Here is a 27040-nt window from a genome sequence, read left to right on the forward strand (position 1 = left end):
AACTGCGTGGAATACACCGAGTTCTCTTTTTTTTATTTTTAACAGTATAAAGAGAAATATCCGTGGTAGGCTTGAATTTTAGGTACATTTTCCACAAATTAAAACTTACTTCTACAGTAGCCAAATAACTCGCGTCAACGATTCTGCAAACAGTGCAGCTTTGCGAAAAGCTCTTGAACCTCTGGATGTTTATCATATATCCCGACTGTGGTGAACCGTTGACCAGCGTGGGTGAGATGCGCGTGAGTCGGGTATTTAACACTACGCAGCGCGCACGCCGGCCGCTAGTCGCACGCTACCCGCGACGCTTGCGCCGTCCAACACTCTACTGGCATTTACACGCATCCCCTAAATAAACAATTAGGTAAAAAAACTATCTAGTCAGTAAAATAAAAACAACCCCTTGTGACATTGTAAAAAATAGGCGCCAAATAATTTTCCATCATTACCTTACAGATAAACTTTGACCGGTGTAACAAAAGAAAACACCCCTTATGGGGCACAACTTATTTACTTGGGTAAGTGATTTTGTTTACAAATACTTTAAGCTTCTTAACCTAACTATGTTGTATTAATAATCTTCCCCTACAACCTACTAAACTACAAATAAAAACACCAAACTCGGGAAGAATTCGTGGAAAACTGTCAAAATAATCGATCTGTAAAATCATATTTGAATATAAAAATATATTTTCCTGTTATCAGTACCAAAACTCATTAGAGGCTCGGTCAAGGGCCTAGTTAATAATAATGATATCCAATCAATTAACGTCTCTACTCTTTGTCATTTTGGTAAAAAAAAACGAATTTAGAATAGAATAGAAATAGTTTATTATAAAAGGACGCCACACACAAAAAAAGACAACAACATCATATCAAATTTCCAGTGAAATAATTACAAATAAAAGCAAGACGAATGTTAGTCGAAATGTTCATAAGGTGGTGGTGGACGTCCTGAGATAAAAGGGCCTCACTCAACACAAGTCGCGGCGTGAACCACGACGCTGATATTACGAGTATGTGAACCCAATTGGGTGACGCACGGACAACAATTTAATGCCAAACAGTAAACCAATGCTTTTATTTTGAAAATTTGCAAATATTTTCCCCCGAGGACTTTCCGCTTTTGAAATAATCCCCGTGAAAATTTGTCATTCCGGGCGTATCCTGGAGGTAGAGTCGAAAAATTGTGTGAAAAGTATTTGTGTACAGACTGGCAGTTTTCCAGTTAGAAAAAAGGAAAAGTACATAAAGTGAGACTAAGCAAGAGAAGGCGAACGTTGTGTCTTATAAAGAATTCAATAATTAGCTTTTGATAAACAAGATTGAAGAATGCTACATCGACAAGAGCGTGGCTCTTCAATGGTGATGAAAGCAAATTTTTTTCGATAACAAACGGGGTAAATATACATATACCTAGACGTATAAACAAGTTGTATATAACTGCGAACAACTAGGCGTCGGCAGGCATTTCATCCTTATGTTGTGGATATACCACCAATTCGCACTAAGCGATTTGCCTTTTCTTTTTTGATGCGAACTGCAAAGGTCTGGAACTCTCTGCCGTCGTCTGTTTTTCGACTCGTTATAATCTGAGACTGTTCAAGGCTAGAGTGAATAGGCATTTGCTAGGTAAGCGTGATCCACCCTAGACCACATCGTCAGTTAACATCAGGTGAGTTTGCGGTCAAACGCTAGCGCCAAAAACTTTTTAAGTGTTCCAAAAATTTCACTTGTGTTATAAGGCTACTTTGCGAAGGAGAGTTGGCTCATTTAATATGCGCGACATGACGACCCATTTGCGTACTATAATTTATGATAGCTTACATTGGATAGTGAGTAAATACGAGGAAGAACTTACTTGTGTTATTTAAAAGCAGTGGAATAGTATATTATACTTATATAGTCCACCTTGTCGTACCTACAACGGCGACCTCAGGTTCTACTATTACTATAATTGTAGATTTGCCGCAAATGACATTAACTGCTTGTACGGACAATTGGGGAGCGCTGAGGGCTCTTACTCGGTACAAAATTCAAGACAACAGGCCTGAGGGTGCCGAGTTACGCGCGAACCTCGGGTTAGGGTGTCATCTGAGAGGATACTTTGCGAAAGAATTAATCGTCCTTAGTGGGTCGATAGCGATACGCGCTGAATCAGCAATATCGTAGACCACGCCGGCGGTCTACGATATCGCTTGGTGACTAGCAAAACCGAACAAACTGTCCATCTGAGTTAAATGTGTAATTGTAGGAAGGCTTGGAACGAGCCTTTCGTCTTTGGCGCTTTTCCCTCTTTTTTGGTGTTGTTTTAGCTCTGTGCAAAATGGGGTGGCTAAGTTTCTAAGAAAGTCGCGTAAAAGATCTCGACGAGAATAATATAAGAACATCCCTAATGCCTTACCTGTACTCATTTTTATCTTTTATTCTGTAATTCTATATATTTATGTGCCCATATTTTATTTGGATCAAAACAAGTTAGAAGAAACGACCTAACGCCATGACCTTTATAGAGCAAAAATAAGTTGTTTGTGTTTTTTGTTTTAATTGAATCACTACCTATTTTCATAATCAACGTAATAATAAGTCTAATATCCCATAAACCCTGATATTTAACAGTAACCATAGTGGGATTGTATATTGTATGTTCTGTTTGTGTGCTTCTTCTATCGTGCGGGTTGTGAGTTAATTGAATTACCAACCTCATCAATCCTGGTGTCAGGGTTGTTATTGAGCCGCCAAAGGCCCCTGTAACATGGCTCATGTAACGACAATAGTGCAATTTTGGATTTGATTTGATTGCTAATTGGACAATAGTTATGGGCGATAGGTTGATCCCTTGTGTACCTAAGGTTCGTCATAATCATAATCCTGTATAGGTACTTCGACAGTAAGTACCTAAGTTCATTATAAAATATACTATCTACTACGCATTATCATTTCCTATACATATTATGCTTACTCTGTAGTGTGCGTATATATTTAAAACGTACAGAAACATGTACCTACTATGATAATAATGTGTTTAATGAGGTTAATCGATCACACTAGTATGGTCGCTAACAAGCACCGGCTAACTGTAAATAACAGTATAGATCCCTTTGTTGAAGAACATTTCGCTAATGAACATAATAAATTCAGAATACAACTAGTTACATAAAAGTAGTAAAATGCGTTAAAAATTGTACCATGACCATAAAAGCATAGTAAGGTATGCACTGCACGCGCGATGTGCGTCGGAGCCTCGGCCTTCCGAAACCACTTGCCAATGTCGCTTGATCTGCTGCCATCCATAACACACACGACATTTATTTATAACACCAGCATCACAATAATCCCAAAACAACCCAATTTAAGAATACCACACCTCGCAGCTCTTGAAAGTCCACCACTCCTATAAAATGTAAATGCTTTTCTTGAGGTATAAAATTACATGGTGCGATTGGGGCAATAACATCGGACCCTTGAATATTCGCGGAGATAATAAACATCTTTGAGAACGAGTCCTAAATAAGTATAAAAAGCAACGCTTGAATTAGGATTTGTTGGCGAAATGTCACGCGTTGTGCGGCGCGGGCGATGACGATGACCCCGCACTACCTGCCGCCGCTGATGCCTTTATGCAAATCGTCTTGTTTTCTCAACGACCAGAGTCAATGTACCACAAATCGTTTACGAAATAACTTATTAGATCAACTCTCATTCCAATATCAGTCTTTATTAAGATATTCATCCTTCCCAGGGGCAACTATTTATTGTTATAAAATAAATTGTTGTCTATTTCGGTACCATCTGCTAATATTATTATTATTTTAAAATTACAGTAGATGTGCTGTTCAGTTTTCAATATACTTACGTAATACGAGCAACATTCAATGCTTTTCGTTTTTCTCCAGTCAATTAAACTCTTGTGTGACGGAACCCTAACAAATGGCCGTTGACTCTCTACCAAAATATACATTTTACTGAGAAAACATAAACTTTAGTGAACCAGTCTTAAGTGTTGATCTTGACTCTGTCGAGTTATGTAAATTACGCAAAGATGAAGTGCGATACTTGATCGATAGGTCAGTGACCTGCCGCCCACACAACCTGCACCTTTTGATAATAGAAACCTAGCTCTATGATCATAATAGAATGGTTCTCCGAACGTCCAAAATAATTCTGACAAAGAGTTGGAGCATTTTTTGTGCGTTCTTTTGTATCCTGTAACGGTCCTTCGACTTTACTCCGAATGTCCCCAAGTAATTGATAGGTATACCTATTTGAAGTGTCGACTAACAAATGCGGTGCTTTTTATATGGGGTCGCCGAACTTAAAGTCTTTGTTCGGTAGATGTTATTATACTGATCCAGATGAGGTTTGGTTAAACAAAAGACTCTATAATAACATTGATAATCAACTAAATTCCTCTGGGAATGTTTTCTTGATCGGAAACACAGCTTGGTGTCTATTATTTTAAAATTCATTGTGATTGATAATTATTATTTAATATCAATTTAATTGAATGCCTCTTGGAAGGTTGGATTTTGATCTTGAACGGGAATTTTGGCCAAACGGAAAATAATACCAAAAACCACTACCACAATTAAATACTTAATAAAATAAAACAATCTTTCTAATCTTTCATAGGAATATTTACTTTTGAAATGGGTCTTAACTTCGTTATTCACAAAAAACTTCAAAATAATAATAATGTTCAGTATTATACTTCTCTACACATTTTATGTCCATAGGACAAGTATCTAAACCTATTATGTGCGATAGAAGGGATCATCAACGATGACTGCGCAACTTGTTACCACCTACATTGTCTTCGGAAGCCAACATCAGATTTGCTTTGATGTGAATCTATCATTGCAGTGCGCAGTAGCGCTAGCACTATGCGCGCGCGCTACAACGTCCCCGCGCTCCGACTTCAACACGTTCCTGCGCAGTGTGGTAGAGACAGTACCTGAACACGACCCTCTCGCCGCCCCCATCAGATCCTCAGTCGAAAGTATACCACTCAGGTAAGTTAGCCACCACTATCTGATCTATAAAATATAATTCCTAAAACAAGTTATCGAAAGGTCATTGAAATCCAAAAAATTTTGATTCCAAAAACTAAAGTAGGTACTCCAGTTTAAGTAATAATATACTACTTTTATATCTGCATCTTTTATATCTGCATCTTATATATTATGTCTTACCTACCAGTTTGGCGACTTAAATGATAGATCGTCGACGATTAGCCATAAACCACTAAGTGGCAAAATAAAACCAAAACTAAGAACATAAATAAGATAATTTATACAAATGTACCGAATACGAAAAAGAAAAGATTTATGTACCTCAAATAAACTTAATGCAAGTGAAAAAGTTTGACGATATGTTATGTTTTTAAAGGAGTCTTCGAGATGAAGGCGAAAAGCGATTGCCTTTACGAGATGCAGTGGAGAAGACACCAATCGCCATATTGGATCCCGAGACCTTATACAAATCTTTAGAGGTATATACTCTATTGTATCATCATTCTGTTGAGAAGGAGGAGAATTATTCCATTATTGATAAACCCAGTTGTTTCTAACATAAGAACAATATGATTTTTTTTTAATGGAATTAAATACCTGGTAGGACAAATGAAGAGTGCTGAGGGTTCTCACCCGGTACAAAATTTACGACAACGGGCCTGTGGGTGCCTAGTTGGACGCGAACCTCAGCCCAGGGCGTCGTCTGAGATTTGAAAGATATTTGAAAGAGTTAATCTACCCTCCCCCGCCAACCCGCAGTAGAGCAGCATGGTGGAGTATGCACCATACCGCATCCGGTTGATTAAGGGGAGGCCTGTGCCCAGCAGTGACACGTATATAGGCTGTTTATGTCATGTTTTAATCCACCCTAGTGGGCCGATAGCGATAAGCGCTGAATGAGGGAAATCGTCAACCACGCCGGCGCGGGCGGGGTCGACATTGGGGTGAAGTGATTGTTCTCGGGAGCTGTTTGTCCGCCTCTGTGGCTAGGGTAATCGAGTCATGGAACAATGTGTGATATCTAAGGGTTATATGAAATATCTGTTGTAAATATCATACCTACTTACGTTACGTTGCCGAAGCGGCTTGTGAATTTCGCATTACCAGTTCAGTAAATGCAAAAGTATTTTTGTTTATAAGGCATGTATTTCAAAAACGTTACCTTCTGTTTCAAAGGATCCGGAAACAATTCCATATTACGAGGGAGTCCCCAACCTTAGACATTATTACGGAGCAGCAAGTTACCTGAACAAGTCAGTACACTATTTATTATACTAATTATTTAAAAATGGGTAGTTTTTCATTAATTGAATAATTGGTAATATTTTGTTTTTCAGTGCTACTAGAACTGACGAAAGACTCCAACAAGGAAATGCAAATCTACAAGGTACTTTTCACGCTTTATACCCGTTTTTCAGGAAAAACGATCACTAATTTCTAAATACAATTAGGAAAATTAGCGATTGTTTTACCCTTTTTTGCACCCTTTATCTCTCACTCAACCCTTTCAGTTATCAAACGGTAACTTTATTACTTCAATAGTTCCAGCTTATAAAAATTGGCTTGCCTACTTTCAGAAATGCAGCAGGTGACAGGTCCAGCGGCACGCAGGTTGGTGGTGTGTTATATGGAGTCGTGGGCGGCCTACCGCGCGCCTCCCTTGGCCTTCACCGCGGGGCTGGTGCCACCCTCTTGCACTCATCTCCACTACGCCTTCGCTGCCATACACCCGCACACCTACGCTGTCATACCCTCCAACGAAGACTACGATGTTGTCAAAGGTTTGTTACTCTCTAATTTCCTTATGAAGTCACATAGGAGACGGAATGTAGAATGTGCTGTAACTAATTCCAATACTTTTAAACACGAGAATGGCAAAAAGGATTACCTGACCGCTTTGTCTTCTTAGCCTCTTCTTTTTGACCCTGAAACAAAGTACATTCACGGCCAATCTACAATCGAACATGATCACGAAAGAACCAAAAGTTTAAAACAAGCTATTTTCAGGTGGCTACCGAATCGCAACGGGTTTAAAGAAGAGACACCCTGGTCTGCGAGTGGTGATCAGCGTGGGTGGAGACGGGACTGACAGACTGTTCAGCGAAATGGTTCAGGAGCCCATACGACGCACCTCCTTCATCGACAGCGCCGTCAGTTTCTTGAGAGAACACGACTTCGACGGTCTAGATCTTCATTGGGTGTATCCAGGTGAGTCATACTTAGATTTTTTTGAGCTTACCTATCTAATGTCGAATGTTGAAGGCGTTCATATCTTTCTTTCGTGTCGGTTGTGGGTATTTAACCAACCACATCAATCTTAGTGTCAGGGTTATTTGTTAATATCATTACTGTAATACCATTTTTATTGCGAATAAATGATTATGAATTATTGTAGAGTTCTGACACGGCTCATGTAACGACTATGTATCTACTTACTTTAGTAAATTAGTAGCCGGACCCCCGCTTCTTCTGTAAAGGTATACTTAGTATCCATAGCATTGTAGACAGTGCAAATGCAAATAAGTATCTTGCAGTAGGTAAACCAGTGTTTGTGATTACAGGCGAAAAAGATGACAAAGAAAAAGAGATGCTGACCACCCTTCTGTACGAACTCAGGGAAAAGTTCTCATCGTATGGACTTCTTCTTTCAACTGTCTTACCACCATTCAGGTAACAATTGATATTCTATCTACATAGCATTAAATTATGGCACCTTATGCTTTACAAACAATTGAGAATTAAATAGAAGCTGCTGAACAGTCTTCATATTAGCGAATTCTCTCTCTAACAAATGGCTCTCCGAATGCGGAATTATCTCGATTATTTCCAATTCAACTTATTATTGCCACAAAGACTATACAGCCTGGCTAAAAGTTATTTAAACCGATGGGGTCGGTAAAGAACGTTCGAAATCTAAATAAAGGTTTTAAACTTGGAACTGTACAGGTACCAAATAGAAGATGGATACGACCTGACCGCAGTCAGCGGAGCGACAGACTACACAGTCTTACAGGCGTGGGACATGACACATGCCAGGGGGGGTGATCCTCCAACCCGGGCAGTTCAGCACAGCGCCTTACACCGCGACCCTGGCGCGGCAGCGAGAGATCAACGATATGACAATATCGTAAGTATACTAAACAGAGAGTTAAGTATCTAGGTAGGGATGCGTTGTATAACCCGCATTTACATGGTGACCAATAGTAACAACCAACCAAACATAGCAACAGTGGTCGAAATACCACACGGCCGCTTCTCTCCGCTCTGTCGTCAAAACGGCCTGTCTTTCACACTAAATGCCATGACATCGCAACGGCGCGATAACTCATCCATAACAAGTCCGCTTACCAAACCATCATAATGCAACATGTGGCATATCGTTCGTAATCTATCCAGCAGGCTCTACACAGAAGCAGTAGCAGCAGCAGTCTGCGCCGCGCACGATGCGAATTATATATATTAACTACCCGTATCTACATGGTTAGACGTCGTACGACTATCGGTCAAAGCCCTCGATATGATTCGCGCCGCGTACGGGGTTGCCGTTCCGCGAGGGCAGATAATAAAAAAAAAGAAAATTCTGAAATGCCTTTTCCTTTTCAGGAGTTCATGGTGAAGTACATAATTCGCCACGGGATGGCGGCGGATAAGGTGGTCCTAGGGGTCCCACTGTTCGGGCGCAGTTACACCCTGGCTCCGTCAACGTTGCCGGCACCTGGTGCTCTCGTCAGCGGGTGGGGAGACGAGGGACAGTACACGCAGACTAAGGGAATGCTTGCATACTTTGAGGTACGTACTGTTGGCAACATCAAAGTATTAATGATTAAATTTTACTGTAATATACTTTCCTATGGCAATATTACAGGACTTTACGCCACGGACTTTGCCGACAAGCCACGTTTTCTTATATCTCGCTACCTTTTGTAATTTTTTCCTAGTTTTCAATTACAATACAGTCCATTTTAATATCTTGAAGGGATTTATTTACCGGAGCAACCATCGCCTCCAACAGTGTACCATCTTTATATTTTACCAGACTGTCACAGTAGAAGGATACGAGGTATGATCGCACTAGGCTGACTATAGGAGGTCTTACTATTACCCAATAATAAAGTAATCAATTATCGATTAAAAATCATGTTTTTTTTTCTATCAAACAAAAGCAAGATCTATAATGCTATACGAGGCAAATCTATGATGTCAAAAAGAAGTGGATATAGTACAAAATTCCCAGTGGTCCTACCAGTAAGGCTATTGGGAAGGAAATTCTCAGTAGTTCAACTGGTACGACTACTCGTTATGACTACTGATAATAGGGACAAAATAATAATATGTCTAATATTACTAGATTAGCGTTTACCCCGTTTCAATATTTATTTTTTATATACATAGTGGTAGGTTTCCTGCAAAAATCTTAAGAGTACGCCGTATTTTAGCATTAATATACGACCAATATTAACTAAAGAACTGATATTATTTTCAGATTTGCATGGCAGAGCGTGAAGGCAAAGGTTCTAGCGGCCTGGATGAAGCTGGCAATTCTTACGCCGTCTTCGACAACCAGTGGATTACTTATGACACACCCTCGAATATACTAGAAAAGGTTACCTATTTAATACCTTATTCATTAATAATTGCCTTTAGTTCCAATCCGATAGAACTCTAAACCGAAGTGAAGGAAGCGAAGTTGGTATGTCAGAACCGTAGTAAGTGAAATTCCCTGCTCTCTGCCTACCCCAACAGGGAATACTTAGGCGTGATCTTATGTGTGTAGTTCCAATCTTGAGTTTACCTATCACGCCTTCTGTCCAGACAACAGGCAGGCTTTTCAACAACACCTCATTAAATAGGTATAAGTAGCTCATTCTAACACACAGCGGGCTTAGCACCGTAAGCGCACGACTCTTATTTCAAATTTATTTTATTCTTATTCTTATTCTTCTTATTCTAGTGACACCGTAACGAATACTGAGGGGGATGGTTCAGACCATGATTCTGAGTTGATATCAAGTGGAATTTTCAGTCTGAATATTCCTAAAAATTTTTGTTTTTTTTAAATTATTTTCTTTTCCATACTAGAATATATTAGAATATAGAATCATGGCCTCAATAACCCCTCAAAGTTTTCGTTACGATGTCACTAACACCCTGTATAGATAGAATATGAGCACTGAATCGGTCAGTTTCTATTTGACTGCAGTGTTCGTTTTCTTTTTAACACAACCACACATAACATAGCACCACGCCTGTATCCCCGAAGGGGTAGGCGTAGGTGTATAGTAGATACATGCATTCCTCATTAGCTATGTTTAAGTTCAATGTAACCCCGGTGATATAATTCGGGTGCTTTCAAGGCCAGAGTGAACAGGCACCTTCTGGGCAAGTCTGGGGCCAAGAGCTAATCCATCAAAGGTAAATAATAATAATAGGGGTGTGTTTTCTTTCTGACAGAAACTAAAACCAAAATCCCTTATTGTAGATGAAGTTCGTGATTAGCACCGGCCTAGCGGGCGCTGCGGCGTGGGCTGTCGACATGGATGACTTCCGTGGGCTGTGTGGCACTCCCTTCCCCATGCTAAGAGCTATCGCTACCAGCCTCAACGGTAACTCCCATATTGTGGACTAACTCCTCCGCATTTTTATTTTTCTTGCTTTTTTTAATTTATTGGAACCAAAAAAAATAATTTTAGAGAACAAGATAGGATATCCTTTTCTGTTTATTAAAAAAATACGAGGAGGATGCCAGATAGGCAAAGCATATTTAGTTTTAATCAGCGTCGAACACCAGAACAAGAAAGCATGCGTATTTTCCTTCTTCATTATTTTTCCACTTTGAAATAAAAGTTAAAATGCTAAAACAAGTTATATGTACCTTTGACTTCAGGAGAAGCGCTACAAACGGATCAATCATCCCTGAAGCTCGGCGCGTGCGACTCTAGCAGTCCGTACCTAGCGTCAGACGAGAACTCCTGCGCACACTTCCAGTTCTGCACGGGCGGTGTCAACTACCGCCTGATATGCGAGGACGAGCGCCTTTATGACCCCGCCACTGGGTTCTGTGGGTAAGGAAAGAATTTGACTTCGATATTTTTTTTACTACAATTATTGCATAATTATTACTTACAAGTCTTTAAATAAGTCAGTTTATTTACTAATATAGGTATATAGATAACATGTTTATATCCGAAATAAATAATTGTATTTATTTACTTATTTATTGAGAGTTAACAAAATATTGTATTACCCATACTGGACTGCAGAATGGTCGGTCAAGACATTACTTATATATAACCGAGTTACATCATTAAACAAAACATAAGTAAAACTTCCGTGTTTTCCAGAATTTGTGCCCGGTTAATGGAAATAGGCTCGCCCCCTGTTAAATTAGCTAGCGAGATGTGGGTGTACTATGCATGTCTGCTTACCCTTTCCAGGGTACAGGCTTCATGCTATGTTATGTTATATGTTAAGGAAAACTTAAATAAGCTATCTTATTTTGCGTCTTAGAATCATGTTTACGCAACCGCAAATCGTTTCATCTCGCCCAACTGGGCACCCTCACGCCTATTGTCTTGACGAGTGAGAGCCCTCAGCGCTCCCCATTTGGCCGGCCAAGTAGTTAATGTCATTTCTACAATAAGTCTCGTCAAAAAAACAATCTCGTACCACGCATAGAAATTGCGAATAAGCAAATAAATTACTCCTCAAAATATTTTCAGACATCAGGACGTAGCCAAGTGCGTACCGGGACAAAGCCTCAGAATAAATGTGGAAGACGCGTCGCGATTCCTCAGTCAAGCATACCAGGCTGATTTTGAAGTAAGTACCTATCCGATAAAACTATTAGGTATATTTTTATACGCAATTTTTGGAATCATACACTCTGGTAAATGGTCATCTGACTGTACCTGTCTAGAGTAATACTTTACTTTCTTTTTAAAGTAGGTACATAATTGAATGATCACCTTAAAACATGATGCATTTAACGTTTTCAGTGGGGAGATGACCCCGTCAAAGACGTCATCAAAAAGAATAATGAACGTGAAAGACTAATGGACGAAAGTGATGTTAAAAGAGGTATGAACAAGTAATCATTGGCATGTTTAAATATTCTTTACTATTTAACTTTCTTTCTCAGCTACTAATCACTTTTGCTTTGTAATAGTAAGCCTAATGCGACCTTCAAGGGTAAATCATCGCAATCGAAGAAATGCAAAAAATTCTGGATGCAAAGAAAGTGCAGCTCGAAAATTCTCAAATCAATTATCGAGTATTCCTATTAACATACGCAATCGAATCAATAAAGTTCTTTATGGCAAAATTAAGGAGAGTGAACCCGAAGGAAAAGATAACTTCAGCGATTTACGTGAGTATTAACTATAGGTACACGCCATTTACTTACCTACTATTTACAAGCTATTCTCTTCTTACCTATACATATTTTAACTATTGTTATTTTATTGAGAAAAATATATTCCACAATGGTGCCAAATCTGCCTCAAGCGGATTCACAAGCATGTGTGTTTTTTCAGCTCTACTCTATTTCTTTCTTTTACGTATAGTAAGAGAGAGATGTCGCAATGTTTCGAACAATTTAAAATAAAATTGCTTGTGTCATGTAGAATCATCACATCTAATTATTTTATTTTTCATCCAGAAAAAGCCAATGATAAGCGCGTGGTGTGCTATATGACGAGTTGGGCATTCTACCGGCGAGGGGAGGGCAAGTTCGTCCCGGAACAAACTGACACCAGACTCTGCACCCACGTGGTCTACGCCTACGCATCACTGTCGCCAGACGAACTTGTCGCCAAAGAATTCGACCCGTGGACTGATATCACCAACAGTATGTATTCCGTGAAGTTTTTGGAAAAAAGATTTTAGTCAATCCAAACAAAATAGGTCTGTTTCCAATGAATTTATCAGAAAAGAGATTTATCTGTATTGAATACTGGCTAAATTCGCTTCGAAAATCTTTATAAAACCATATATATCGTTTAAAAAAAAATGTTAACGCATCTTAATTTTATATGGCGTTGAAAAATTATTTTCGGCATTTCCAACCAGTCAATTTTAAATAGACAGTTGAAAACTTTTTGCTTTACTCAATATAAAAAAAGGTTTTATTTGCAATAATTTAATATGACACTAAAAAGATGTAATATCACATTATACGTAGATTATTCCGTAAACATCTTCATCTTACCTTACTAGATTTGTACGAGCGTGTGACGTCACTAAGCGACGTGAAAGTCCTCCTCGGTCTGGGCGGGTGGACGGACTCCGCCGGAGACAAGTACTCGCGGCTCGTGTCGTCATCATCCGCTCGCGCCAAATTTACGGAAAAAGTGGTCGCCTTCCTGAAGATGCACAATTTCCAAGGTCTGTATCTACATCCCGGACACTCCATACAAAGATCACCTTCTTACCATGTACTGCCTAACGAGTAAGTGCGAGCGAGACGGACAATACGCTTGCTCCTTACTTTTTAGCGGGTACGGCCATATAAGAGTAAAGTAAATCCCAGAGGGTGTGAGGTCGGCGCCCGATACGAATTTGTGCGGGGCAGAAAGTTATCGTTCTATACGTAGTGTTATTCTTTATTATATGTCTGTAGTATAAGTATAATAAGAAGCCATAGAGGCAGCCAATCAGCCCGCGACACCAAACACTTCAGGACCCCGATACCGACCCCGCCGGCGTGGTCGACGATTTCCCTCAATCAGCGCTTATCGCTATCGACCTACTAGAGTCAATTAATTCTTTCAAATATTTTTTCCTCTCAGACGACGCCCTGAGCCGAGGTTCGCGCCTAAATGGGCACCCTCAGGCCTGTTGTCTTAAACGTTGTACCGGGTGAGAGCCTTCAGCGCTCCCCATTTGTCCGGCCAAGTAGTTAATGCCATCTGCGGCAAATCTACAGTAAAAAAAAAAAACAATTTGAAGTAATACAAATGCGATGAAGTTATTACAAAAGAGATCAAATGACGCAAGCAAACCGTAAACGTTGGTAGTGTTTTTAAATTTTTTATATTTTATATTTTTTCATAACGTCTAAGGTCTGCACCTGGATTGGAACTACCCAGTCTGTTGGCAGAGCAACTGCAAAAAAGGCGCTGTCTCCGATAAAGCGAACTTTGCTAAGCTGGTTCAGGTATATATATATTTTTTTAATTTTTATGCTTGTAAAAATATATATATTTTTTAATCTTAATGTATATAAGGAAAAAAAAACATTTACAGGAAAGTTATTTATCGACGAATATGTCCTATAAGTGAACTTTGCTAGTTAGTTTTGTGCTTTTGTTCTTCAGTAATTTTATTTTGAAGTAGTACCTGCACAATAAGTAACACACTCAATTAAAAAATGGATCCTTATTGATCTCTATAAAGGTCGTTGATGTCGTTTATATGTAAAAAATATATAAATTACCCGTTGATGTCTTTTACATGAAAACTTCATATAAGAAATATTATTTAAAAATTTAATCAATATAGTGGTGCTGATTCAATTACACACCATCTAAGTTTATTTTAAGTTATACCTGTCATTTTCTTATCCTCTGAAAAAGAAAGGAACGGGTAATCGACAGGAATAAAATTTATGGAACACACGTCAATTTTAAGCATAAATCTAAAACAACCGTCTAAAATTTTACATCAGCCAATAACCCGACAGAGTTAAGTAGACAGCACGTCAAACGGATTACATACCAGCGAGATGCCTATTTTATTTTTTATTAGTTATTCATTAGTTTTAAAATTAACTTGTTGACAATCATCCGTCCCTTTCCTTTTCGGCGGGTAAGAAAATGATAGGTGTCTGCAGGAATCAGGGCCAATAAACTATTTTCACAATAAATTTACATGATACTCTGCTATTTATTTATTTTTGTTTTATTAAAAAAAAACGATTATTTCCCAGGAACTATCAACAGCTTTACACAAGACAGGCATGGAGTTAGGAGTGGCGGTCTCCGGATACAAGGAAGTCATCGACTCTGCTTACGACCTACCAGCTCTGTCCAAAGCTGCTGACTTCTTAAGTGCTATGACGTACGACTACCACGGCGGCTGGGAACGCAAAACCGCACACCACACTCCCCTTGTACCTTCGCCGGGTGATCCCCTCGCGTACTACTCTATAGTAAGTTTTTTACATATTATGGGAATTATGTAGACAGATTGGTCTACTCTGAATCGGCGTATCAAACGATTAATGAATGTGGAGGAAGCAAGAGAAGTGTGTTAATCAAATGGAATTCCATAGTCTCTGCTTACCCGGTGGGAAATATGCGTAAGTTTATGTATGTTATATAAACAGAAAGTTTGATGAAGTACCTATATGGCTTTTTTCTTTAACGTGACTTATTGTAGATTTGCCGCAAATCTCATTAACTAGGTACTGGGCCGGACAATCTCCCTATTCATCCATAGGGAAGGCCCTTGCCCCAGCAGTGGGGACGTTAATGGGCTGATGATGATGGGCCGGACAAATGGGGAGCGCTGAGAGAGCCCTCAAAATTAAAGACAACAGGCCTGAGGGTGCCCAGTTGGGCGAGACGAGACGCGATTGCCTCTGTTGCAAAATTAATTCTTTTAACAAAATAATAAGACAGCGTAGGTACTTAAGTTTTGCTTAACACATAACTTAAATAGTTGGACGCGAACCTCGCGGATTATATTTGAAAGATTTAATTCACCTTAGTGGATCGATAGCGATAAGCGCTGAATGAGAGAAATCCTCGACCACGCCGGCGGGGTCAGTTTCGCGATTTTGTATTCTGTTTGTTGTCGGGAGCTGATTGGCCGCGTCTATGGCTAGAGTTATCGGGTCGTCGGGTTCGTTTCGTATATTACGTCTTTCGGGCGCCGACACGTTTCAATACCGTCCTTAAACAGGTCCAAAAATGGATTAATCTTCATATGAAAAGTGGTCAAAATAATATTATCGTTTTCTTCTAGGAATATGCCATCAAAGCGCTCATAGGCGGTGGAGCAGACCCTAAAAAGTTGAATCTTGGGTTGTCGTTCTACGGGCAGTCATACAGACTGGCCGACGTAGAGGGCCCTAGTGGACCAGGGGCCCCCGCCGCCGGCCCTGGCGAACCCGGGGAGTTCACCAAACAACCTGGAATGTTGGCGTACTACGAAGTTTGTTATAGAGGTATGTATTTAGTTTAGAATAAAAATCATTTTTTCAGTAAAATCGAAGTCGCGGAGAAGTAAAAGAATTATTGTCAAAAGAAGGTTTGTTTTGTTGTCGATATTTATAGAAAATATTTTTTTACTTTTTAATCATTGCGATAATTTCTTTAATTAAGTATATATAACAAATAACAAAGTATCACGTCTGTATACCCAAAAGGGTAAGCAGAAGTGTGCAATATATGGACCTACTTGTCGCTAGCTGTGCTTAAGTCTTATAAGATGAACCTATTGCCATTATTCGGGCAAAAGCCTGGAAACCACGGGATAACAATTTTATTGATCCCAACATGAATTCAAAATTATAATAACTCGTGACACGTGATGTAAGTACCGCGTTCTCCGAAAATTATTTCTTTTTTAATTTCCAGTTAAAAATATCAGATGGAAAACTGGCCGCCAAGACAAAGCAGGTCCCTATGCCTATTCTGACAATCAATGGGTGGGTTATGATGATCCGAAATCAATCACTGAAAAGGTAAGAATTTGTTACTATCACAATTCACAATACAAAATAATAATTTTGTGTCTCTAACATTCTCGGTTTTTTTTAATTATCTATGTAAGTACTCTCTTTTTATTTTAAGAACTATAAAAACTTTTTGATAAAGACGTAACACTGGTCAATTTCTCTCAAAAACATTAATGTACTAGCCATAAAATGTATTAAAATGAAAATCGGTTTCTTTTTAAACACCTTTTTTCATAACAGCCAGTACTTCAATTAGATAGGTACTCCTTATATTTAATCTTTTCTCCAAAAAAAAAATCTTATAGAAAAACCATTCGTTCATTTTGAAATTCGCGGGAAATTGTTTTAAATATAACCGTTTTCTACCCCGAAGGGAGGAAAACGAGTATTTCAGATCTTGCCTAGGCTTGACCTTCCGGAGATTACCCTATTGCTTCCTTTCATGTGCGTGTGTACAAACCTATGTAGTGAGAGCGAGATAGCCTATATCGAGCCCCGCGAGCGGGGAGGGGTGCCGGCGAGGCGCGACGCGGACCGGGCGCGCGCTTCTCATCAGTACTACACCGGGACCAGAATAAAGTTCCCTGATGACGGCAAGGGACTTGCTCCAGGTCAAGCCTAGGCAAGATCTGAAATACTCGTTTTCCTCCCTTCGGGGTAGAAAACGGTTATATTTCAGTACTGTGCCGTCGGCTTGACCTTCCGGAGACTTGTTTTGGTATCTGCCGGCACCACCATAGCGTACTGTGACTAAGAAACAATGATAAACATAAGTAGAAAAGGAAAAGACACGTGTAGTGTACCACACTTATTTTATTTTATAAATGAAAGCTGTTACAACAATCAACGAGTAACGAGACTAAAAAAACATAAAAAAATCTTAATCAGTCCTCAGCTTCTCTTAGGAACTAATGAGTAATTGTTAAATACTTATATAATTAAGTCTTATAGGATTAAAAGGAACATAAAATCAGTCTTAAGTTGACAAAAACAATAAAATTTGGTATCCACATAGCTAATTAGGTATCAGTATTCTTAGAGGAATGTTAAACAGGTACAAAAGAATCTAACAAAACGTTATCAGAATGTATTGTAGGCGCTAACACAGACTTATAATAATGCTTGAAAAAATTTGTAGCGCCTTGCCAATTTCCTCTTTTTAACAAATCATCCAGAGGTAAATTGTTTTCATAATTGTAAGAAGCTACAGCAGACCTAATTGATCCTGGAGAGGCTTCCAATCCTAAACTAACAAATATTGGTTTAAGCCATCCAGCAATCACTGTTCTGGAGGCTGGTTTTACTTTTCCTCTAGTTGTTATAAATAAGTTAAACAATCCCGGACTAGCTTTACGCCTATTAGATGACAACACTAACAAAGTGTTTATCCATTTTATAATATCAAACTCGGAGTTCTGGTGCTTAAGTATCATCCACCCCGACTGTCTGTGTTTATTACGATCCGTCTTAGAGCCAAAAGCTGGCCAGAAGGTAATTGAGTCGCCCTTAATGCAACAGTGCTTGTCATCTACTTGTAACAAAGTCAGGTCGTGAATTCTTCTCCCCGAAGCAAGAAGCAACAATAGAGCACAAAATCTGGAAACCTGATAAATACTTGTCGTATCTGGATCGTTACATCTAAGCCAGTGAATCAAATCCTGAATGTTCCACACCTGAGAACGAGGAGATACATTCTCCGCCGACTTTATAGAGATTGCCCTTAGAATATTCTTCACGACTGGATGAGAGCAAATATTAGCTGCCCCTTCCGGGTTAGCTAATGTAGCAATAACCGATTTTCTGACTAAAATTGTACTGTATGCTACTTTCTTGACTCGGAACAAATAGCTGAGATAACTTGCTACTTGATAGGGTGTGGGATTACTTGGCACAACATCCTTGGATCTGCACCATTTAATCCAATCCTTCCATGCTGAGGTGTAAGTCATCCATGTTGAGGGTCTCCAGGCTGTTTTTAATAGATCTACATCTTCCAAGGGAAGATCTTTTACTAGCAAACTCCAGCCTGAATCCTCCAAACCTCCAAAGTAATTGACGCCACATCTGGTGGCGCATAATTCGTGGCTAGGTCTATCAGATGACAAGACAGATTCTTCATTACTATAGGTGCGGCCGTCGCCCTGGATTTCAGAGCGGTCCGCCAAAAGGCTCGCGTCCATCTGGGAACTACCACCAGGTATGTTCCTATTGCATGATTCAGGTGCTGAATGACTTTGGGAATTAACGGAGGTGGTGGAAATACCCAAGCCAAGTTGTAATCCCATCTCTTGCTGAATGCATTTATAAATTGAGCCTGTAAATCTGTCGCATCTATCGATACATAAATGGGAACTACCCTGGACTGCGACGTCGCGAACAGATCTATTTGCGGAATTCCCCATCGGCTGAAAACTGTCTGTGTCATGCTGTCGCTCAGATGCCAGTCTGTCGCTACCGAACTCCGTGACAGGCGGTCGGCTATTGTGTTGAATTTCCCGGGTATATAGTAAGGAATCAGCACAGTGTTGTACTCCTTTGCCCGTAGCAGGATCTTCTTTGTTAGACGACACAACTTTTGCGACTTTGTTCCGCCCTGGTGACGCAGGTAGGCGACTATTGTCCGGTTGTCCGCCTGAATCATTACCACTTTGTTCTCGACCCAGCATTTGAATTTTTGCAGAGCTATGTAGACTACGTAGAGCTCCTTCAAGTTTATATGCCATCTTATCTGAGCTGGACTCCAACTTCCGGACCAATGGATATGTTCTAACTGTATGCCCCAACCTATGTCGGATGCATCCGTCGTCACGAATACACTGGGTTCTTCCTGGAATACTGGACTTGACACGGTCAGGTGATTTAGCCACCAGAGGCATTCTTCTATTGCAGGTTGAGGTAAAGGTAACATTTTGTTCGGTCTGTCTTCTATCAGAATTCGACTTGCCCTCTGAAGTTGCCTGCAGAAAAGACGACCTAGGGGTACCACTTCTGATGCAAATTGCAGCTTTCCCAGTAAGGAAGTCCCTTTGACCCAACTCCACCGACGGAATTGAAGAATTTTTTTTCAGGGAAAGCGTGATGTTTGTAATTTTGTCGTGGGGAAGAAACTTGGTGTTTGACTGTGTGTTGAAAATTATTCCGAGGTAATCTATTTCCTTTGTTGGACTCAATACAGATTTGTTCCAGTTTATGTTCCACCCTAGACTCAGAAGAAAGTTTACTGCTACTTCGACTTGGGCCTGAAGAACGTTTTCGTTTTGGTGGGCAAATAGGAAGTCGTCCAAATACACTAGAACTCTTATTCCTCGTGATCGAAGTACGTTCGCAATCCAATTTGTAATCCTTGAAAAAGCCAAAGGTGCACTGGATAGACCCATCGGCAGGCAAGTCATCTGATATAGAACACCGTGATAGCTGAGAGACAGGAACCTTCGGTGACTTTTCTTTATAGGTACATGGAGGTAGGCCTGAGAAAGATCTATCTTGCACATAAAGTCGTCTTTTTGTAAGAATTTTGGTACTTTGGATTGGTTTATTAGGCGAAACTTTTTTGGATTTAGATAACGGTTTAGTCGACGAAGGTTGAAAATTTGGCGCTTGCTTCCATTTGCTTTCTTTATTAAAAACATTCTGGATAGAAATCCGGTTTCCTGTGTTGTTCTTTCGATGATCCCTTCTTTCTCCATTTTCCTTATTTCCAATGACATTTCTTCTGATTCTGGCGTTGCAAACTGCTTTAACTTCCGCCTTGAGAAACGAGAAAGAGGAGGAACAATGACAAACGGTATTCCGTAACCTTTTATCATACTCAGAATTGGTTCTGGAGCACCGAGATTTCTCCAATGTGGAGCAAACAAAGCAAGTTGGCCTCCTCTGAAAACATAGTCAGTAGGTGGATGAGCGTTCCTTCTTTTGAGGTTGACGCTTGTTTGAAGCCTTTGAATCGCCTTTGAAATCTTTGAACCGCTTGGCTCGGGAATCTGATTTAGAGGTGGATGCTTGAGGCTTCTTCCAGTCCGCACCTTTACCGTTTTGTTTAAAGGTTGATTTTGATTTCGAATGTTTGCTCTGAGAGAAAGCGTTGCTCGGGCTTGTTGGAAGTCGTTTTGCAGAACGAAAGACTCGAAATAAACCACCTTGTCGACTTATAAAATCTTCCAGGCGGTCCTCATCAAAAAGGTGTGTTTCAGAAGGCGGAATCTGCGATAGCTTAGCAGCCAAGAAGTCGTTAGCCGGCTTGAACGCTTTTCTTCTGAACTCAATGATTTCTGCTCTACGGGCACATGTGTATTGTAGAAGATCATCAGACACATTTTTAAATGCAGAAGTACTATTGGCTAGTAAATTTTGCACATCATTAAATACCTCCGGATATTTGGATGTCAACTTTTTGGCTTCTTCTGCTAAAATTTCTCTCTGTTTCAACAGACCATGGCAGATAGTACCCAGAGTAGTATCAGCAGTAGATAAAACGTTGGCACTAAAACTTTTTGAAGACATACTTCCTAGCCGATCATTAACCTTGAGCGCATCGAATACTGGAGCAACACGCAATTTCTTCTGCACTTCTTTATACCTGATCCTATTCCAGGAGGAGGACCCCAGTTTTTGGCAAGAAATGCCTTGGTTCTTGAGGACCTCTGACGGTGCAGGAATCACGGGCCCCTCTTCTTTGACCTCGGGTGCAAAACTAATATCCTCGGGTAAATGTGTGTCAGATATCAAGGACTTTTCCAAATTAAACTCAGGAGCTTTAAACGTGCTCAAAACTTCCGTATCAGAAAGATCAGAAGGATCTATATTTTCAACCTCTATATCCGAGTCCTCATATTCACCACTTTCTGGAGCTAAGTGATCGGCTAATATACCTCCTGAACTGTTCTTTAATGAATCAATTTTCCTGCATAATTGACCAAACAGAGAGTCTACCTTCTCTTCTAATTCCACAATCCGGCTTCGCTTTTGTGGTGTGTGAGTATCTTCTTCATCCTCCTCAGAATCCGACCGAAGCCGACGGCATACTTCCTTTCTCGTTAGAATTTCAGAACGCACCGACTGCAATGCAGATAAAAATATTTCCGCTTGGGCGGCGGAGCCTTTGACTTTATTGACTATGCTCGGTGGGCTGATAATTAATGCCCGGCATAAAGCCCAATTGAGCATTGAAATTTTCATTTCACGGAAAGGCTTTTCCGCAACAAATTCGGCTTCCGGCAGAAAGATTTTCACCCAACCAAGGGTAGGCAAAGCGAATCTTATCTTATTTAGAACTTGAGGATCGACCAACTCCCCGAAGAGCTCCTCCTTTGTCGGGTTGAGTGTTTTCCAATTGGTCCAACCCTCTGGCAGAGACCTGTGTGCCAGCGCTTTGAGCTCATCCAGCAGGGTATCCGACTCTTCCGTCTCTGCTGACTCTTCCAGTAGCTCGCCCATAGTTAAGAAAACGGCTGATTCCGCCATCTGCCAACAGAAAACCTTCTGTATTAGCATACACAACACAGGTGTGAGCAGCAGACAGCTGTGGCTGCAGGGCTTTAGACGGCTGCGGCTGCCGAGCCTTAGACGGCTGCGGCTGCCGAGCCTTAGACGGCTGCGGCCGGTGAGCCTTAGACGGCTGCGGCTACCGAGCCTTAGACGGCTGCGGCTGCCGAGCCTTAGACGGCTGCGGCCGGTGAGCCTTAGACGGCTGCGGCTGCCGAGCTTTAGACGGCTGCGGCCAGTGAGCCTTAGTCGGCTACGGCTGAAAGAAACTTCACTTAATTCGAACAAACTAAGTAAATCCACACTAATTATTACAGTACTTCTCATAGAACAAAAACATAAAAACACAACATAACAAAACTTATTTGGTTACAGTCCAACGATAACATCGTTTACAGGACCGAGTTATACTAACCATAATGTTTAAAGGCTTTACAAAACTCACTCTCACTATATAAAAGTTAAATAATAATAAAACTCACCATTCACGTAAGTTTTTTTGCAATAAATCCAAAGTACGTCAACACACATGCACACGTTGGGAAAACCATAGCGTACTGATGAGAAGCGCGCGCCCGGTCCGCGTCGCGCCTCGCCGGCACCCCTCCCCGCTCGCGGGGCTCGATATAGGCTATCTCGCTCTCACTACATAGGTTTGTACACACGCACATGAAAGGAAGCAATAGGGTAATCTCCGGAAGGTCAAGCCGACGGCACAGTACTGAAATATTGAAATCAATTATAGATGAACATATAAATGATGTTCTGCAGAATATCGATTTTCTTTCCTTTATTTTATTGTGCTACTGAAAAACTACGACAAATAACCTTTGATAAAAAAACAGGTCGAATGGGCGATGCGACAAGGTCTAGGCGGTGTGGTGGCATGGGCTATCGACTTGGATGACTTCAGCAACCGGTGCTGTGCGGAGCCTTCACCCCTACTGCGTGCGGCGGGGCGTGCCCTGGGCCGCTCGGTGCCGCCGCCGCCCTCAGCGCCCTGTGAGCGCCCGCCCGAGCCAGTAACGCCGGCGCCGCCTACAACCACTACTGCTGAGTCTGATGGTACGGCAACTTAATGGCAATTATTATCTTATTTAGAATCATATAATTATTATGCTCAGCAATGTAGCGCGCAAAGTTACTGAATCGTGTGATCGCGGCAGCTCGTTATTTAATTATTTAAAGGTAAGTAGGTACAGTTTTCTGACGGCGACATACGTGTCGTTTCTTGTTTTGTGCTTATTTTGCTTTATTCCGTTTATGCACCGTATTACAGACCCCAGCCATATACACTTGGAAAACATATACCTACATGTTTAATAACAAAGAAGAGTTGGTATTAATTATAGTGTTTATTTTATAACGTCACAATATGAAAGTGTTTACCCAAGTAATATTTTTGGTAACTTAACCCTGAGTAGGATAAGAACAGAGCGACCCCAACATATAAAAAGTCACGACAGCAACTATTATGTATAATATTCAAGTTTCATTTGATTTCCGTTCCATTTGACCAGGATCAGCAACAAGCGCCCCAAGCGGCGATCACAGCCACCACGAGCACCACACGTCCACCACTTGGCCGAGCTGGAACCCCGGCTCCACCAGCTCCGCCACGCAGCAGACGTGGTGGCCACCAGCCACCACTCCCATGACCACCACTTCTACTACCACCACTACCACTCGCCGACCCACTGTCGCGCCTTCAAAACCGCCGAGTAACGGTAAATGTTTATTTTTCGGTGTATCTATAACATTATTTCTTTAATTTCATTTAGTACGCATGTGACTTACAGTGATAGAAAAAATCTGTCTGAAGACACGACTTTAGCTCTCAATGAATTAAAATATAATTATAGACAGACACAAATCACGCACGTACACCCTTTCGTGGACAGAGTTCTCAATACAAAACATTCCGCTACACGTAGTATAGTCAGTTGCGATTACAGATTTATTACGGTTTAGGCACTGATCGTACTTACTGAGATTTTAGATGGATATGAAAACGGTGTCTAAAGACACACATAAAGACTATTTATACTATCGTTTACTTATTTCTTAGGTGGTCTAGAAGGCACCCCATGCCGGGCTGGCGAGTACAAGCCCTCTCCGGACGACTGCGGGGGTTACTTGCAGTGTGAGGGCGGGCACTGGCGCAAACAGCACTGCGCCCCCGGCCTGCACTGGGCCGCCGCGCACAACCGCTGCGACTGGCCGAGCTTCGCCAAGTGTACTGGTAAGAACTATTACTTACATACATAAACTTACGCGACGAAACTTAGTCGACAACTGTTTGAAAACTTTGGTGAATTGACTGCTAGCCCAAACTCTTCCACTAACCCTTAATACCCATCAACACATATATACGTGTCTTCCATGATCCTTAAAGGGATACCTAAACGAAGCCACACGTTAATTTGAAGACACTTGCTACCCCTTTTTGATATGAAGCCGGTGATATATTGCTCCAGTCGAAACAAATAAATAAAAACAGTCAGCTGAACACTTTCTATCTTTGGCTTTGGAACACTCCCAGTACATCATAGAAGTTATCTTTGAAATCCGTTTCAGAATCTCCCAGCAACGAAGCCAGCACAGCGACGACCACTCTGGCGCCGATGACATCACGCCCCCCTCCGAGACCTACCACCACGACCACCACTACCACCACCACTACCACCACCAGACGAACCACCACTTCAACTACCACCACCACTACCACAGCTAAACCCACAACTTCAGCACCTGCAGTCGGTTCTGGTGAGTTACATGTAGGAAATGCACAGGCATATCTGTCCACGAGACATTAATATTGATATTTCCAATCAATTCCAAATATCATTTAAAAGATACTAAGTATATCAAGGTATGCCATTTCGGTATTCAGTTCGTAATGCGTCGCAAAAATATATTGCTGTAATAGATACATACCAACGTAAACCAACATATTATGTGAGTTCTATGGGGAGAATACACGACGTTTCGCTTTATTTGGCAATGTTCAATGTTGCACAGTAAAACATAATTAGCCAAAGTAGCAGCATCCATTCAAAAAGACCGTCTTTTGGAGCTATGACTACCTTGTAAAGCACGGTGCTGTATCAGGCGGTGCATCAGAAGGCGCACCATGCACGGGTCAGTACCACGAGGTGTCCGGCGACTGCAGCGCCTACCTGCAGTGCGACGGCAACGTGTGGCGCCTGCAGCACTGCGCCCCCGGCCTGCACTGGAGCCCTGCCGAGAGCCACTGCGACTGGCCCAAATATGCCAAGTGTCAAGGTAGGAGAATCTTATAGTTCATCTTTTTGGACGCTTCCAAATAGAGACCAAATAGAGGCGGTGCTGGGAGCGTTCCGCAACGGAAAGTGGGTTTAGTATAAAACCGCACTTTTTGAAAAATTTGAATTTGTACGCAACTACGCACACTTTTCATAAAGAGGTGGTATCGCGAGCCAGAGTGGACAGCAGGAATATGAACCCGGCACGTCTATGTGTGAAGTTTCGTATAAGGAGTCGCGTATACGAACTCGAACGTTATATAACTCCCCCGAAATCACAGCCTGGACATATTATACTTACCTACCTGGACATAATAAATATAATACCGTGTGAGATAAATCAAGCTCGTTTCAAGCTCGTATTGGTGCGGGGCGGAGAGTGTCTCTTCTTCTGTTCGTACTTAGTATTTTTGTTCATTCCATGCCGAAACACCCTCCAAGGTCCCGACCTCTGTGCAGAATGAGCATTAATTTGTATTTTTTGTAATTTGTTCAGGCTCTTCGGCTCCGAAACCAACTGCAGCGACACCCAAACCAACCAAGCCTCCTAGACCAGTGCGACCACCAACTACAGGTAAGATCTTCAAAGTTTCTCTTATATAGGTTTGGAAACCAGAACAATTACATTTAATGAGTAATGTTAATAATAAGGCCATAACACTTTATTCACTAACCATATTGGTATAATTGAATTATCAACTAAAAGAGCATTGTCCTCGTTAGTCTATTTATAAAAAGAGTTGCGGTTTTCAAATTAAAAAAATAACACTTTTGCTAGGCCTTCTGATTAATTATTGACGCAAAATATTAAAAGCAATAAGGAAAATCTTCACTAATAATTAGTTTCAATTTTAATAAACTTGTTGTGTAGTATATAGAACAATGTCTGTGTATTTATTGATAGGTTTAATCTGTACAAACTGTACGTTACTTTGTGAGTACCTACCCTATTTTACTGTATATTACTTCGCCGTAGCAGTGTTTTGCGTAAAAGCTAGCACCAGATTCTGTCAAAAATCAAAGCTTTTCAAAGCAGATACCACATCTCGACCATAAGAGAGTTTCTGTTCAGTGTCCTAGCCGATTTGTTGATCTAATAGAACATAATAATTCAAGTCCAAATCAAACCAGTTTCATCAGGTAATGCGCCGAGTGAAGACAAAGAATGCGGCAGCAACGAGATGCACGCTCCAGCCAGCTCGTGTGACTCGTACCTGCTGTGCGTCTCCGGCCGCTGGCGCAAGCAGCTGTGCCCCCCAGGCCTGCACTGGGACAAGCGGACCAACCGTTGCGACTGGGCTGATTTCGCCATGTGTGAAGGTACAGAAATAACAGGCTAATAACATAACATGCATAACATAAGCCTACGACTGTATCCTAATTGGGATATTCATAGGTACATCCATCGCAAGATAAACTAATTACCCACACCTCATCTACAACAGGCTAATACCACAAAATAAGTTATAGTAGCGCTAACACGTCTCACTCGTGGGGAGACCATCTCTCTTCAATTGGAAGTGGCTAAATTTGTCTCTCAATCTAAACCTTATGTTCAGTATGATACAAGGTAAGTAAATAAT

At 40.9% G+C, this 27040-nt stretch overlaps 1 protein-coding gene across 1 annotated transcript in view; it reads left to right on the forward strand.

Moving 5' to 3' along the window:
• Nucleotides 1-239: 239 nt before the first annotated feature.
• LOC126367589 (probable chitinase 10) overlaps nt 240-27040 on the forward strand; it is a 36119-nt gene continuing 9318 nt past the window's right edge. The window contains exons 1-29 of the mRNA XM_050011176.1: nt 240-364; nt 457-518; nt 4864-5012; nt 5389-5491; nt 6189-6265; nt 6350-6399; nt 6590-6793; nt 7020-7220; nt 7574-7682; nt 7959-8139; nt 8616-8801; nt 9496-9615; nt 10492-10615; nt 10897-11074; nt 11732-11831; nt 12008-12089; nt 12670-12858; nt 13227-13394; nt 14072-14166; nt 14938-15159; nt 15978-16179; nt 16592-16698; nt 23019-23238; nt 23694-23900; nt 24242-24415; nt 24751-24939; nt 25285-25458; nt 25954-26031; nt 26589-26777. Of these exons, the coding sequence (XP_049867133.1) occupies nt 495-518; nt 4864-5012; nt 5389-5491; nt 6189-6265; nt 6350-6399; nt 6590-6793; nt 7020-7220; nt 7574-7682; nt 7959-8139; nt 8616-8801; nt 9496-9615; nt 10492-10615; nt 10897-11074; nt 11732-11831; nt 12008-12089; nt 12670-12858; nt 13227-13394; nt 14072-14166; nt 14938-15159; nt 15978-16179; nt 16592-16698; nt 23019-23238; nt 23694-23900; nt 24242-24415; nt 24751-24939; nt 25285-25458; nt 25954-26031; nt 26589-26777 (4102 nt within the window). The 5' untranslated portion in view covers nt 240-364; nt 457-494. The remainder of the gene's footprint in view (nt 365-456; nt 519-4863; nt 5013-5388; nt 5492-6188; nt 6266-6349; nt 6400-6589; nt 6794-7019; nt 7221-7573; nt 7683-7958; nt 8140-8615; nt 8802-9495; nt 9616-10491; nt 10616-10896; nt 11075-11731; nt 11832-12007; nt 12090-12669; nt 12859-13226; nt 13395-14071; nt 14167-14937; nt 15160-15977; nt 16180-16591; nt 16699-23018; nt 23239-23693; nt 23901-24241; nt 24416-24750; nt 24940-25284; nt 25459-25953; nt 26032-26588; nt 26778-27040) is intronic.

This window comes from Pectinophora gossypiella, chromosome 6 (genome assembly GCF_024362695.1).
Source record: "Pectinophora gossypiella chromosome 6, ilPecGoss1.1, whole genome shotgun sequence".
NCBI classification, from domain to species: domain Eukaryota; kingdom Metazoa; phylum Arthropoda; class Insecta; order Lepidoptera; family Gelechiidae; genus Pectinophora; species Pectinophora gossypiella.